Source organism: Pseudorasbora parva, chromosome 9, assembly GCF_024679245.1.
Source record: "Pseudorasbora parva isolate DD20220531a chromosome 9, ASM2467924v1, whole genome shotgun sequence".
Taxonomy (NCBI): Eukaryota; Metazoa; Chordata; class Actinopteri; order Cypriniformes; family Gobionidae; genus Pseudorasbora; species Pseudorasbora parva.
The window spans coordinates 11,016,576-11,030,334 of NC_090180.1; the positions used below are offsets into that span (position 1 = coordinate 11,016,576).

The window sequence follows — 13,759 nt, forward strand, 5'->3', positions numbered from 1 at the left end:
TCGAAGCACATACATTTAATAAACATCAGAGGGGTGATATGCTTTTGAGTTCATCTCAGTGGAAATGTAATCAGCGACACAATTAAAGCATTATTGAATCATTCTTTCAATGGCATGGCCTAGATAATAGTGTAAATAATTAATTTTTCTATTAACTCATTGTTGTCTCTTCAGCTTGTCTCTCTCAACACACTGGGAACAGATACCAGGCTGCCTTTCAGAGATATAATTTTTCTAATTAGCACTCAAATGAAGGGCCTCTGTCTGTAGCCTCTGATGGTCATTGTCGGCGGTTTTTACCTCCCCCCGGATAGATCATGATGGGTGATTGAGCTGTCACAGCAACAAATAAAGGGCCTTTCAAACAATCCCTTTCTGTGTTTGATCGACAGTCGAGCCTCCCTTCATTTTTAATGAACATCATAATTGTTGGCTATAGTCAGTGGGGAAAGGATACATTAATTAGAGGAAATTGTTTTGTTAAAATAACCAGCTAAAGTAATTTAGCAGATTTGTTTGGAAATGTTCTTCTAATTACCACTACAAAAATGCACATCATTGTCGAATGTTTTGCAGATTGAGCAATAATGCACATCTTGTGCTAAAAAGACATCGGCTGGTTCCGGCTCTGAATAATGAGGCCTCTGTCTCACGGTTTCCATCTGATGTTTATCGAACTGTATATGTTCAGACAGCTCATGCTCTTTGTAAATGTGACTCCTGTGCTTTACCTGAAACATCACAACATGCCTCTGCTCAGTGAGCAATTAAAGTAATGGAGCTGTGGAGAAAATGACTTATTTTCCATTACGCCCCCACTTCCCACAGACATTTCAAACTTTGCTCTCCGCCATTAGATCAACGACTGTGACCTCATTACATAAACATAATGATCCAGGAGATGGGGGGTTGCTAGTCTCATTTACAGGAAATCTAGACAGGCAAAACCAACAATAGGAGCTGAAAAAAGTAATAGCTCATGTACAACATTAATAATTACATTTGTGCTGAGGTTACCTGGCTTCATGCGCATGTGTCCAAATGTCTCTTCACGTACACTGCAAGTCATTTTACTGTAAAATACTGTGAAGGTTTTAAAAACTATGAATTACAGTGAAAAAGAAAAAGACATTCCAATAAGTCCCTGCATGACATTAATTGCCAATTATATTGTATTTAAGTTTTGTTATATAAGGTGTTTTTGTGCTACATTTCCAGTTATTTAGTTATAGCTTATTTCAATATAGTGTCATGTGTGTTGCTCTGATGGTGCTTTGTCTATATGGCCATATGCACCGTCTAAATACGAGTATTAGCCGAGATTCTTGAACAAGCCATGTATGATGAACTCAGATTCATCATGTGGCTTTCTATTGTGCCACCTAGGCCTACATTTTAATGTAAAAAGAAGATTAAGTAGATTTCCATATTGATATAAAATCTTAATGAAATGATATGACACCAATATACCATTCTGTCATGAAACATAGTCATTTTTAAAATGTAAATTTAACAGGATTTTTGTTTAATGGTAGTTAGGCTATAATGCATTTTTCTCACACAACAGAGTTCAGTTGCAGATATTATCAGCAAACGTTAAGTTAGAAGGTTTTAGTTCCTCAAAGCAAACAGCACATATATCAACACTAAGCCACCCTTACGGCTTTGTCATGTCATCGGAGACTAATTTTCTGCATTGAATAGTGACATAATACACCATAATGAGTGACAGAAGCCAACACAAACACAACCCTCTTTCCTCCATCTCAGCTCCTACATCTCTGTAATCTAGAGTGTGCATGTTTGAATTAAGATAAACAGTTTTCCTTGGTTCCCATGACAACCACTTTTCAACCAAACTGCTTTGATTGTATTTAATCTGATGGTAATCATGGCTAAATGACAGACAGATGATAAGAAAGGCAGGATCCTTTTCTCACGGATGATTTTCTATTACCACCCAATCAGACTGCTGTCAAGGTTTCTTTTCATAGTGATTTGGCCATGACGCTGTGTGTGCCGGTGTAATTAGGTCTTTAATATGGGTGATTAAGGCTCCATTGTAAATGACTCCGAATGAGAAATGTGAGGCAGACAGTTCTTCTAAACTTAGTCACTTTGACAATTCAATTTCTGCGAAATAATTTCGTGATTTACAATTAAAATTTAAGTAGTACATTAAGTATAGTCAAATGACGATTGCGCTATTCAGATAGCATCAAAAATGCAGCATCTAATACTGCATCTGCTTCAGCACAAGACCAAAATTTAAGCGACTGCTGATTGGCTGAAGCGCGCCTGACGTCAGCTCACGGATGTTTAAAGGGGATTGAAAAGTCTGGTAACAGAGCACCGCCGTTAATTTATAATGCGCAGACCATGAGAATATATGCCAGCGAGACTTAGTTTAAATGTAGGTAAATTAAGTTTATTTATTTATTTATTTATTTGATATAAATAAGTCCGGCGTCTGCGTCCGTTCGACCTGACAGACTGAATGCGATCATCTGTTCTGCATTTATGAGCCTGTGAAATGACCTGGAAGTTTTGAAGTAGGTAAGTCCGCGTGCTTATGCCAATCAAGTGTAAGTGTGTGAACTTGTTTACTTTAGCAATATTGTTTATCTGTCGGTGTCAAACAGATAGCGTCCAATTGGTTCGCTAAATAAATTGCATACTTACAAACTGAAAACAGTCTGCGTTTCATGTGCTGTTTTTAATTGAAACACCTGTTCAGTTTACATTCACTCTGTTCTAGGTAGTGACCCGTTTATTATGGTAAACACTGCTTGTAATACTCAACCGCCTCATGTCAGAATGGGGGCCCTGGCATGGAAGCGATGTGTTGGATGTGGATGCAAGATTTTGGACCGCTTTCTTCTTTTTGCTTTGGATGGATACTGGCACAGCAACTGTCTCAAGTGCTCTTGCTGCCAAGCCCAGTTGGCAGAAATTGGCTCATCGTGTTTCACAAAGCGTGGCTTGATCCTCTGCAAAAGTGACTATATAAGGTCAGACTAGGAACAAACCCTCTGTTATCATCATCCTCATCCTCATCATCATCACCATCCTAAATAATTTACCATCATTCACATCCTGAGCTAACAAATGTGCTAGATAAAATGAAAGCAGTTATTGTGTATCCCTATTATAGTCTTTTGTCACTGTAATAAATAAAATATGAAGTTAGATTTAAAAGGATAGTCCACTCAAAAATGAAACTGGTCATATTTTTTGTCACCCTATTATCGTTCCAAACGTGTATGACTTTCTTCTGTGGAACCCAAAAGAACGTTTTTTTGTTTTTTATAAGAGCAGACAATTTTGGTTAACATTGATTTTCATTGTATGGACAATAAATGCAATGGGAACTAAAACAGTTGTTATCATTCTTCAAAATATTATCTTTTGTGTTCCACAAAAGAATGAGTCATACATGTTTAGAATGACATGAGGGTGAATAAATTACAGAATTTTATTTTTTCCCCTCCATTATTCCTGTGGAGAACACATTTAGTAAATTATTTCAAATACTGTATGTTTCAATAGTTTTTGTCCATACAATTGAAGTCAGTGGGGTCCAAAACAACATTGGACCTAAATGACTTTCATTTTTTAATACAAATAAATAAAATAAAAAATATTTCATTTCATTTTGGGGTGAACTATCCCTTTAAATGAGGAAACAAAATGGGCAAAAGTTCAAACGGCAATATAAACAGTAGGTTTCAAAGCTGTAAATGGCTTTCTGTATTTGTGAAAGAAGAAAAAACTATAATGATTTGCTTATTAACGAAACATCTGTGATTTATGATATTCACTACAGATTATTTGGTAACAGCGGAGCCTGCGGGGCTTGCAGCAAGTCTATCCCAGCAAATGAAATGGTTATGCGAGCACAAGGCAATGTTTTCCATGTCAAGGTAATTTACTTTATTAAACTGACCTATAATAAATACATTTAATTTATAACTTATCTACATGTTTACCCTTAGTTATATAGGCTAATATGCTAAAGTTTGTTTTTAGGGGGGCAAGGTGCCTTGTAATATGTTTTCTTCACAGTAATTTAATTTCTTTCTTTTCTCTTGTAGTGTTTTGTGTGCTCCATCTGCCATAACCAGCTAGTACCTGGTGACCGCTTTCACTACACCAATGGAAAACTTTACTGCGAACGGGACAGGCCAACAGCTTGTGCTCACAGAAACGACCACTTGGATTCACTCAGGGAGCACAACATATCCGAACAGGAGTCCTGAGCTCATCGTTTTTTTGCTGAGCTCTGAGAAAGAGACACTAATGGAGCACCTAGTTTCATATTCAAGACCTCGGATAACCCAGTAGTTGCTTTGTCAGCTACAGTCCATTTTGTGAGGGTCTAATATTGTGGAAATTCAACGTATATGGTAATATCTGGCAGTTTAAATGAGGTTAACCATTGAAGCTGAAAAGCAATATCAGCGAGCATCCTTGCGTATCATAATCAATTATGAATTGGTTTTTGCACAGAATGACCTTTCTTATATGTTGTGGGCCTGCAATTTAGTTGTGGTGTCTGTTCGTTTTGAAATGGTGGTATGTATGTACTTTACTTTCAGGCAGTGAAAACACCATCTCCCGTGTGTGTGTGTGTGTGTGTGTGTGTGAGTGAGTGAGTGACATTTATCTTTTGGTAATGATATGGATATTATTTCCCGTCTGCAATTACAGTATCACTGCTGTTAACCTGTCCATAAATTAAGCGTCATCCAGAGAGTCCAGTTTCTCTGTATCCTTTGAAGCAGAGCTTCAGATGATCTCTTGGAGATCATAATGGTTTTGTTTTTGTTTGTTTAATACATTTTAAGCTTGTTATAAAGGACCAATCATTAAAGTGTGTTGTCTATGAAGTAATATTTGCTTTGTTCAGAGTAATTAAAACTTTTAAAAACTCAATTAAGGATCTCTTCACTTCTTTTCAGTTACTTTGATACATTTTAAATGGTTTATAATATATTGAGAGAATACCTGAAGAACACCACCCTCTGTTGGTCACTCTAGCTCTTTGGAAATGCCTGTAAATAAGCTTTTGTTAAAATGTTAGAGCATTTTCCATTAAAAGCAACTATTAACACGATAGCTATGCAGGATTAATTAATTAAATTATGCATTCAGAAAAAATACTCAGAGAGTATTTTTATTAATTTTTACAAAATAAATAAAAGCCTATATATTAAAGGTTTGATGTGTCATTAGGACCATTCCATCATTTCTTTAGTTGTAATTATTGTTATATGGATATTTTTCTTGTAATGATTAATGTACTTCTCTATGATTCTGCCTTAGCCAGTTTGACTATCAGTCTATATTTCTAAGAGAATTATTGATTCATTTTTCTATAGTATGGATTTGTCCTTTATGTGAGTTTATCTCCCAATTTCACAAACAAGGCTAGTCTCAGACTAAAATGCATGTTTGAGCTGTTTAACCCCCTAAGGGGCAAGACCATAAAGAGAAATAAGAACATTTATTTATTGCTATTTTCCATCTTCTCGGGAAACAATTAATACAATTCCATGATTTATTAAAAAAACATTTTTTAAAACATTCATTCTCTCATAACTCAAACTAAACATTCTTTGTGAAATTCTGTTGAACTATAAGAATATTGCCTATTTATGAATACATTATAGCCTATGTATCATATTTAATACACACATTTATATATATGACCAAAACTTTGCTGAAAAACCTGTTGTACACAATCTACTTCATGCCTTCTGTCTTCTAATTGATAGTTCAGCCTTTTTTTAATCATGTTAATGTAAACGTACAATATGACACAACAGGCTTTTGGAGAACATTTATTTGTTCATCTCTCAGTTATCGTTGATTTGCAATAAATTGCATATATGAGCCATAAAAGCCTGATGAATAAATATGATTCTCAACAAAAAGCACACGAATATACTGTATATAACATATTGCATACCATATATCATATTGAGTATCATACATCATATTGAGTATCATATTACATACAGACACATACACACCGATCAGGCATAACATTATGACCACCTTCTTTATATTGTGTTGGTCCCCCTTTTTGCTGCCAAAACAGCCCTGATCCATCACGGCATGGACTCCACTCAACCCCTGTAGGTGTGCCGTGGTATCTGGCACCAAGATGTTTGTAGCAGATCCTTTAGGTCTTGAAAGTTGTGAGGTGGGGCCTCCATGGATCGGACTTGTTTGCTCAGCACATCCCACAGATGCTCAATTGGATTAAGATCTGGGGAATTATTTTGGAAAACCTCAAACTCGTTGTTGTGCTCCTCAAACCATTCCTGAACTATTTTTGCTTTGTGGCACGGTGCATTATCCTGCTTAAAGATGCCACACAGCGGATTAGGGAATACCATTTCCATGAAAGGGTATACATGGTCTGCCCACGATACTTAGGCGGTATGTGTCAAAGTAACATCCATATGGATGGCAAGACCCAAGTTTTCTCAGCAGAACATTGCCCAAAACATCACACTGCCTCCACTGGCTTGCCTCTCCCCACAGCCTCTCAAATGTTTGTATCCCCTAAGAGTTATAGGGTTAAACTCAAAGCAACTTGCAGTGACATATCTTAAAAATATGTCACTGACATTGGTCTTGTCTCAAAATACGCACCAGACAAGTAATGTTTTAGTTTTTTTTCTAGGGCAAGTTTATAAAAGCTACCTAAATGTTCTTATTGAACCAAGGCCTAATCCTGGCTTAATCTAAGCCCTATCTGTGAAACCAGGCCTATTTGTTCTGCCTATAAGCTAAAATACATTGGGTGCTTACATTCCCTATTGCCTATTAAAACATTCCCTACTGAATGAAAGTTGCTCCTGTATGGTAAATCTAAATACATTTGCATTCATTTACCTTTATGTTATATAATTATTATATATTATTATTATTATATTTTATTATTTTATTATTATTATTATTATTAATATTCTTAAGCCTTATAAGATCACAATAGAATGATGGTTGTGCTGCTTCAATTAAATGAGATAATGAGGCAATAAATATTGCTAATCATATTGAATAAATCCCAATAAAATGATATATGTCGCTACTCCTACAGAAAGAAAATACAATAGAATGAATTGCTTAAAATAAATAGGCTACTTGAAGGGTCCTCGGTCTAACATAAGACATCCCCTCCCAACATACATTTAGTAATCCCAGAAGTCTCAAGAACAGTACGTCCTTGAATAATAACAATTGTTTATTGAGGGTGAAAAACTTAGAAAAAGATATATGATTTTAATTTTTGTTAGCATTTTAATATAATTTAAATCATTTTAAATCATCCTGTGATGGGAGCCCCCTTGAGAACCACGTTATAAAGAGTCATTACAGATAGCCTATAGAATAATTTAAAACAGAATGATTTGTGTTTCAAAAGAATAATATGTGTTACTGCGATTGTTATACGTCGTGATAGAACGATTTTTTGTTACTTCTACAGAAAAATATAATAGAATAATATAGACTAATTCTTTCTTTAGAATGTCCCAACAGAATATTGTTGTGCTGCTCGATAATAAATCACAGTAAAAAAAAAAAAATCACAGTAAAATAAGTCGTGTCATTTCTGAAGTCCTTATAGATAAAATCCTGATAGAATTATTGTTGATCCAGTGTTGTGTTGAAGCCTCTGTGTTTGTGAAGCTGTTATTGATCACATGATCGAGGGTGGACTAGCCGTGGCTGAACTGGGTGCGGGAACAGAAACTTGCTTTTGGGTCGTTCTGCCACCCGCCTCCCCTTGTTCCCCATTGCTACGTTCACCCCAGATACACGGATCTCCGCTCTGAGCACGGGTTCAAACCCCTACATTTACAACAAACCACCAGCTCAACGATGGGACCCCATCCGTCCCCCGGCCATGCTAAGGATCGTACGGCAAATAAAGAGCTTTTCGCTTGAGACGGAAACATAACAGCCTTGTTTTTTTTTGGGAGTGACTCACCTCCCCTTCCCCAGAGTTTGATTCAAAAGAGTTCACAACCAAGATGGCCGCCGATCCCATGCAGGTAGGAAAAGTTTTTAATCTCGTGCAATATTGATGTAAACAATCTTAAATTATGTAAAGTGTGCACGGCGACTTTTATGCTTTAAAAACATACTATGCGCTCTATAAGCGCAGCTCTCTCGCGCACTTTCAAATCACTACTTTTCTTCCTTTGGGAAGAGCTTCTCCCTCCGCCGAAGAGCTCATGTCACGGGAAAACGGGGAACGGGTAATGAAAAACACTCATGACAGAAGTTTAGAGCATGTATTTTCTCCTGTGCAGTCATTGTTGTGTCTCCATATACATTTTGACTGATTTTATGCGGCGTTGCCTAGTGGAAAACACGGAGCTTTGTTGATTGTTTGGAACTGAAACCAACGTAACTTAGTGAGCTGCCTAACTAACGTTAGACTGCAAAATGGGTTGAAGCCAAAACCTAAAACATATTTAAATAAAGCTAATAGTTCAGTAAGTCTACTGCCGCCCTCTATCACCACATCCCTGCAATGAGGTAACTTATCGTATAGCAAAGTTTACTGGGAAGTAACTGTTCTGGTGTTTTTTTTCTTGTTTTGAGATGTTTTCTACAAAGGATTGTGTTATTTGGTTGTTGGGGCTTGTCTTTTTGTTTAGTGCTGAACTGCAGTCTTGTTTCTAACATATTGAAGTGTTTATAGTGTACACTTGTCTTTTAACACCCCTAGTTTAGGTCATATAAACTAACAAACCAACAAATTATACTTGAACTATTCCAGTTCATCTTTTAAAACAAACTGTTTATCTGCTTTTGAGACCTCTTAAATGTCGAGATAATGTTTTTGGCAAATGGATAGCATAGTTTTTAATAGTTTGCAATGAGCTGTCATCCAAAAACTCCAATTATATAGAACATTATTGTGAAAGACTTCTGGATATAGGCTTTCACTTTTACTACAATAGATATTTGTTTGAGTCCACCCATTATCACTTTTTATGTTATTCACAGACATAATCATGATATCTGAGAATTGAAAAATTCAGTTGACTGGTATACAACACATGCCCAGGCTGACATAATTTTGCCAGTGTATTCAAATTACAAGCAGAATTGTGGAATGTTTTTCAGCTATTTTAAACTGGAAATGACACTGTTGTTACAAAAACATGTTTTGTCAGCGTTGTTCCCAGAACTGATAAGTCCAAGAGTGTTATGGAAAGTGGAAGAGACACTGCTGCATAATTTGGTTTTATGTGGTGAGTGAGAGGTCTGGTGACATTGTAGTTTGTTAAAGTGCTCTTCAGGACTCTCTCCAGCATATGAAGGGGTATTTTCACCCCATTAGTTTGAGTTTTAATAAGCAAAACGCATTATCAATGAAAACTTTTTTTGTCCTAGGGATTGTACTGTTTTAATATAGATTTTTTTTTTTTTATGTGTGTGAGACTGTTTAATATTGATTTTGTATGTGTGTGTCCTGAGTGTAGCCCAGACGGCTGTACAAGTGAGGAAGAGATAACTGGCTTTTTCCTATAGTAAATAAAATGGAGTTCAGAAGTTGATTTTCCATGACCTTTAGTTGACCCATTAGCCAGTGCTGTACATGTAAGCATAGTATCAGTTATTTATTTATTTAATTTACTTAGCATGCCATGAAGTCGTAAAGACTAGTGATGCACTGTAAAAAAAAATGACAGAAACTTCTGGATGCCCTTGGCAAATTTTTTCATTCAAAAAATGAAAATGCTTTGTAAAAATTATTTATTTATTATTTTAAATGAGCTAAATTTTTTATTAATATTAGATATTTTAATGAAATGCAATCATCTTAATAATACTGAATTACAACCAACATCTATCTATCTATCTATCTATCTATCTATCTATCTATCTATCTATCTATCTATCTATCTATCTATCTATCTATCTATCTATCTATCTATCTATCTATCTATCTATCTATCTATCTATCTATCTATCTATCTATGTATTTATATGTAAGTATATTTTTGTTTTGTCATCTAATTTGGTAATTAGGCCTATTTAAAAGAAAAATATTTAGTTTAGTCCTATATTTTATGCTTTTTATTTATATTTTATTCTGTTTTTCTCTGTTGTCAGAAACGCTGCAGTTGCGTGAAATTGTGAATATGTGAATCAAGGTTTTGTTGTTGAGCTGTTCTGTATGTTCTGCTGTTTGCAAAGTAACATGTAAACATGAAAAGTATCTTTTTAACGAGTCACAGACTGTCAATTGTATTTTTATTAAATGCCAATTCAATATTATAATCTTATCAGTTAACGATTATTAATCGGATAATGAGGGGCGGTTGTCGGTCGGGAAAATTAACCGAAATGAGCATCCCTATTCACAGTATTTTGAAGAGCCCATGATAACAATATTGTGCATACATTATTGTGATATATCGTATTACCGTTTACCAGCACATCATATATATCATATAGTGTATTCCGCTTCAGACATGTAATAATGAGGTCTAAATTTAAAACAACACACTGTATATATTGAATATAAATTAATCTTTTTTTGAAGCTGTGTTTTGTTGTTTGATTAACATTAATGACTTGGCGGCAGGTATTTATAGGTTGCTGTCACTTTAAAACTGAATGCACGGATCCAATAATGATATGCATCCGATTTCTTTTTCAACTCTTTATGTTCACTTAAGGCATTTCTGACTGTGTTTGCAAGAATACTTGCTGAGACTGGTATTTTGACAATTTTTATCTGTATGTGTCTGTTCAAGCGCACAAAGATGCTAAAGGGGAATCAGTTGTGCGTGTCAAACTAATCTGTGTGTGCGTCTTTAGGGTGTGTGTGGCAGTAACAGATAACAGTGCGCGAGTACCAAATTGATGATGAAACTGAGCAATTAATCTGCAAAACACGTGGGCCCTACCGATCACCTACGCAGGATAAAGCATAATATAGCATAAAATTGAGCAGATCATAACACCGTGTAGTGATAATAGCTAGAATGAGAGTGAAACCTGAGCACTTGGGGGTCGAAATTTATATCATAGCATAGCATCCCTACGACGACTATAAACAGTGGATCAGCTTCAGCCCAGTTTTGCTTTGTTATAACTGACAGAAAAAACATAATTTGCATCATTCAGATATATTTTGAATTATGAAGCTTAATATATCTGTACCATATCTGCCGATATTGGAGATATTTTAATTGATCTGTATTAGTTAAGATTGGATGTTTAAATGCGCATGCTGATTTTTACTTTTAGATTTACTTTTATTTAGACTTTTAGTTAATCTTTCAAAACACCGTCATCGTTGCTACATGCAAATTATCTTTGGCAAATCACTGCATCCCTATATTCAGATTTAGATGTATTTGAATATGACGACCATTATGGATTCAGATATATTTTGCTAATTGCATTTGTATATTTGACAATCCTCACCTTTACTCTCTCTAAACCTGAATGAGCACATTCTGCTGAAAGTTTTCAGCACTTTGTTTTCAGACTTTATTTATGGCTCCGCTTCCCCCTGGAGGAAGATTAGAGGAGCCTTGTCAGTTCTTTTACATGTTGTCATGAGCTCATGATGAGCTGGGCTAAGCAGGATTTGGCTCACCCACTCAGACCAGTTATCCTCCCTGCTGATGTCAGTGATACTGTGTTTCTTTGTGTAGGTGTACCTGTGTGATCGGGGGGGTCGGGGAGTGGGGAGGGGTGTGTGTGAATGCAATATATAATGACTCGTGTTACTGCAATCAACAATTAATCCTTAGGAGGGAATTTCCTTCATGTGTTGACTAAGAATTATTTATTTATTATTCAATTTTTTGAAAGTTTATGTGAAAGTTGTAGGCTATCACAGTGCAATATGCTAATATATTTTGTAATGACTATAAAAAGTTTATTTTGTACAGGCTCACATGGTTTCGGAGCAGCTGGGACTGGGGCACAACCTTGACCTGTCTGATACCATGGTGCAGCAGAAGCTGGATGAAATCAAGGAGCAGATCAAGAGGGAGATCCGCAAAGAGCTGAAGATCAAAGAGGGAGTGGAGAACCTTAGAAAGGTCACCACAGAAAAAAAGAGACTGGCATATGTTGATAATATGCTCAAGAAGTCCAACAAGAAGTTAGAGGAGCTGCATCAAGAGTTGCAGGAACTCAACGCTCATATCGTGGTAAAGGATCCAGAGGATCTTCTCTTAGGTATGTTCAAAAATGTCATGAGTAAATTTCATTCATCAGTAGCATTGTGTGAGTGTATGTGTATAACATATACAGAGATATGTATGTACAGACTATTCTATTTCAAATAAATGTTCAAAATTCTTTTGAACTTTCTATTCATCAAGACTCCAGGAATAGTAAATGTATCATGGTTTCCACAAAAACATTAAGCAGCACAGCTATTTTCAACATTGATAATAATAAAAATGTTTATTGAGCAGCAAATCAGCATATTAGAATGATTTCTGAAGGATCATTTTACACTTAAGCAGTAGTGTTGCCACTTACGTTTCTGCTCCTGCCACACACAAACATTTCTGATTGCTTAAAAAAATGAAGGCATTTTTTATTTGTTACTCTAATTGTAACAAATACAATGATTAACGTGCTAATGATTAACTACCTACGCTCCCTCTTATTTTTTGTACGTGAGAGTTCAGTAACATGGTGTGACAATTGAGGATGCACAAATTTCAATATTATAGGCTTCCCATTTCTGGGACGCGCATATTTCATCACTGTACTGTAGTAGTGAGACTTCCATGACACAAAACTGCACAATGCCAATTGATTATAACAGTGTTAACAACTTTATGGTCATGGCAACTGTTTAGGCAACTAGTTTAGTAATTTTGTTAAAGGGATAGTTCATCCAAAATTTTTAATTCTGTCATAATTTATTCACCCTCAAGTTGTTCCAAACCTGTATGAGTTTCTTTGTTCTGCAAGTAAACACAAAATAAGTTATTTTGAAGAATGTTTGTAACAAAGCAGATAGAGCAACCATTCACTACCATAGTATTTTTTCCCCTACTATGGTAGTGAATGGTTGCTCTAACTGCTTGGTTGCAAAAATTCATCAAAATATCTTCTTTTGTGTTCAGCTGAACAAAGAAACTCTTACAGGTTTGGAACAACCTGAGGGTAAGTAAATTATGCCAGAATTTTCATTTTTGGGTGAACTATCCCTTTAATTTGTATTTAAGGGAAATATATTTTGTGTATATATGTATATAAATATTCCTTATAAATACATACATACAGTCTTGTTCAAAATAATAGCAGTACAATGTGACTAACCAGAATAATCAAGGTTTTTCGTATATTTTTTTATTGCTACGTGGCAAACAAGTTACCAGTAGGTTCAGTAGATTCTCAGAAAACAAATGAGACCCAGCATTCATGATATGCACGCTCTTAAGGCTGTGCAATTGGGCAATTAGTTGAAAGGGGTGTGTTCAAAAAAATAGCAGTGTGGCATTCAATCACTGAGGTCATCAATTTTGTGAAGAAACGGGTGTGAATCAGGTGGCCCCTATTTAAGGATGAAGCCAACACTTGTTGAACATGCATTTGAAAGCTGAGGAAAATGGGTCGTTCAAGACATTGTTCAGAAGAACAGCGTACTTTGATCAAAAAGTTGATTAGAGAGGGGAAAACCTATAAAGAGGTGCAAAAAATTATAGGCTGTTCAGCTAAAAGGATCTCTAATGCCTTAAAATGGAGA

At 35.6% G+C, this 13,759-nt stretch overlaps 2 protein-coding genes across 3 annotated transcripts in view; both read left to right on the forward strand.

The window, feature by feature from the left end:
* The first annotated feature begins 2,012 nt into the window (after positions 1-2,012).
* On the forward strand, positions 2,013-4,638 carry lmo4 (LIM domain only 4). 2 transcript variants are annotated; one of them, XM_067453874.1, is made up of 4 exons: positions 2,013-2,556; positions 2,759-3,011; positions 3,827-3,923; positions 4,095-4,638. In XM_067453874.1, the coding sequence occupies exons 2-4, from the start codon at positions 2,776-2,778 to the stop codon at positions 4,257-4,259; spliced, it is 498 nt and encodes a 165-aa protein (XP_067309975.1). In that variant the 5' UTR covers positions 2,013-2,556; positions 2,759-2,775; the 3' UTR covers positions 4,260-4,638. The 2 variants fall into 2 exon arrangements, with proteins under 2 accessions (XP_067309975.1, XP_067309976.1); XM_067453875.1 differs by having other exon boundaries at positions 2,013-2,552.
* Positions 4,639-7,708: 3,070 nt separating this feature from the next.
* The window catches only part of pkn2a (protein kinase N2a), a 31,122-nt gene continuing 25,071 nt past the window's right edge, over positions 7,709-13,759 (forward strand). Inside the window, exons 1-2 of the mRNA XM_067453876.1 lie at positions 7,709-8,066; positions 11,940-12,231. Of these exons, the coding sequence (XP_067309977.1) occupies positions 8,046-8,066; positions 11,940-12,231 (313 nt within the window). The 5' untranslated portion in view covers positions 7,709-8,045. The remainder of the gene's footprint in view (positions 8,067-11,939; positions 12,232-13,759) is intronic.

Excerpts from the sequence above, each read along its gene's own strand:
- lmo4 (XM_067453874.1), top strand. The coding sequence starts at position 2,776 with ATGGTAAACACTGCTTGTAATACTCAACCGCCTCATGTCAGAATGGGG. Across the intron at positions 3,012-3,826 it reads TGCAAAAGTGACTATATAAG|ATTATTTGGTAACAGCGGAG; the intron begins GTCAGACTAGGA and ends TATTCACTACAG. Across the intron at positions 3,924-4,094 it reads GCAATGTTTTCCATGTCAAG|TGTTTTGTGTGCTCCATCTG; the intron begins GTAATTTACTTT and ends TTTCTCTTGTAG.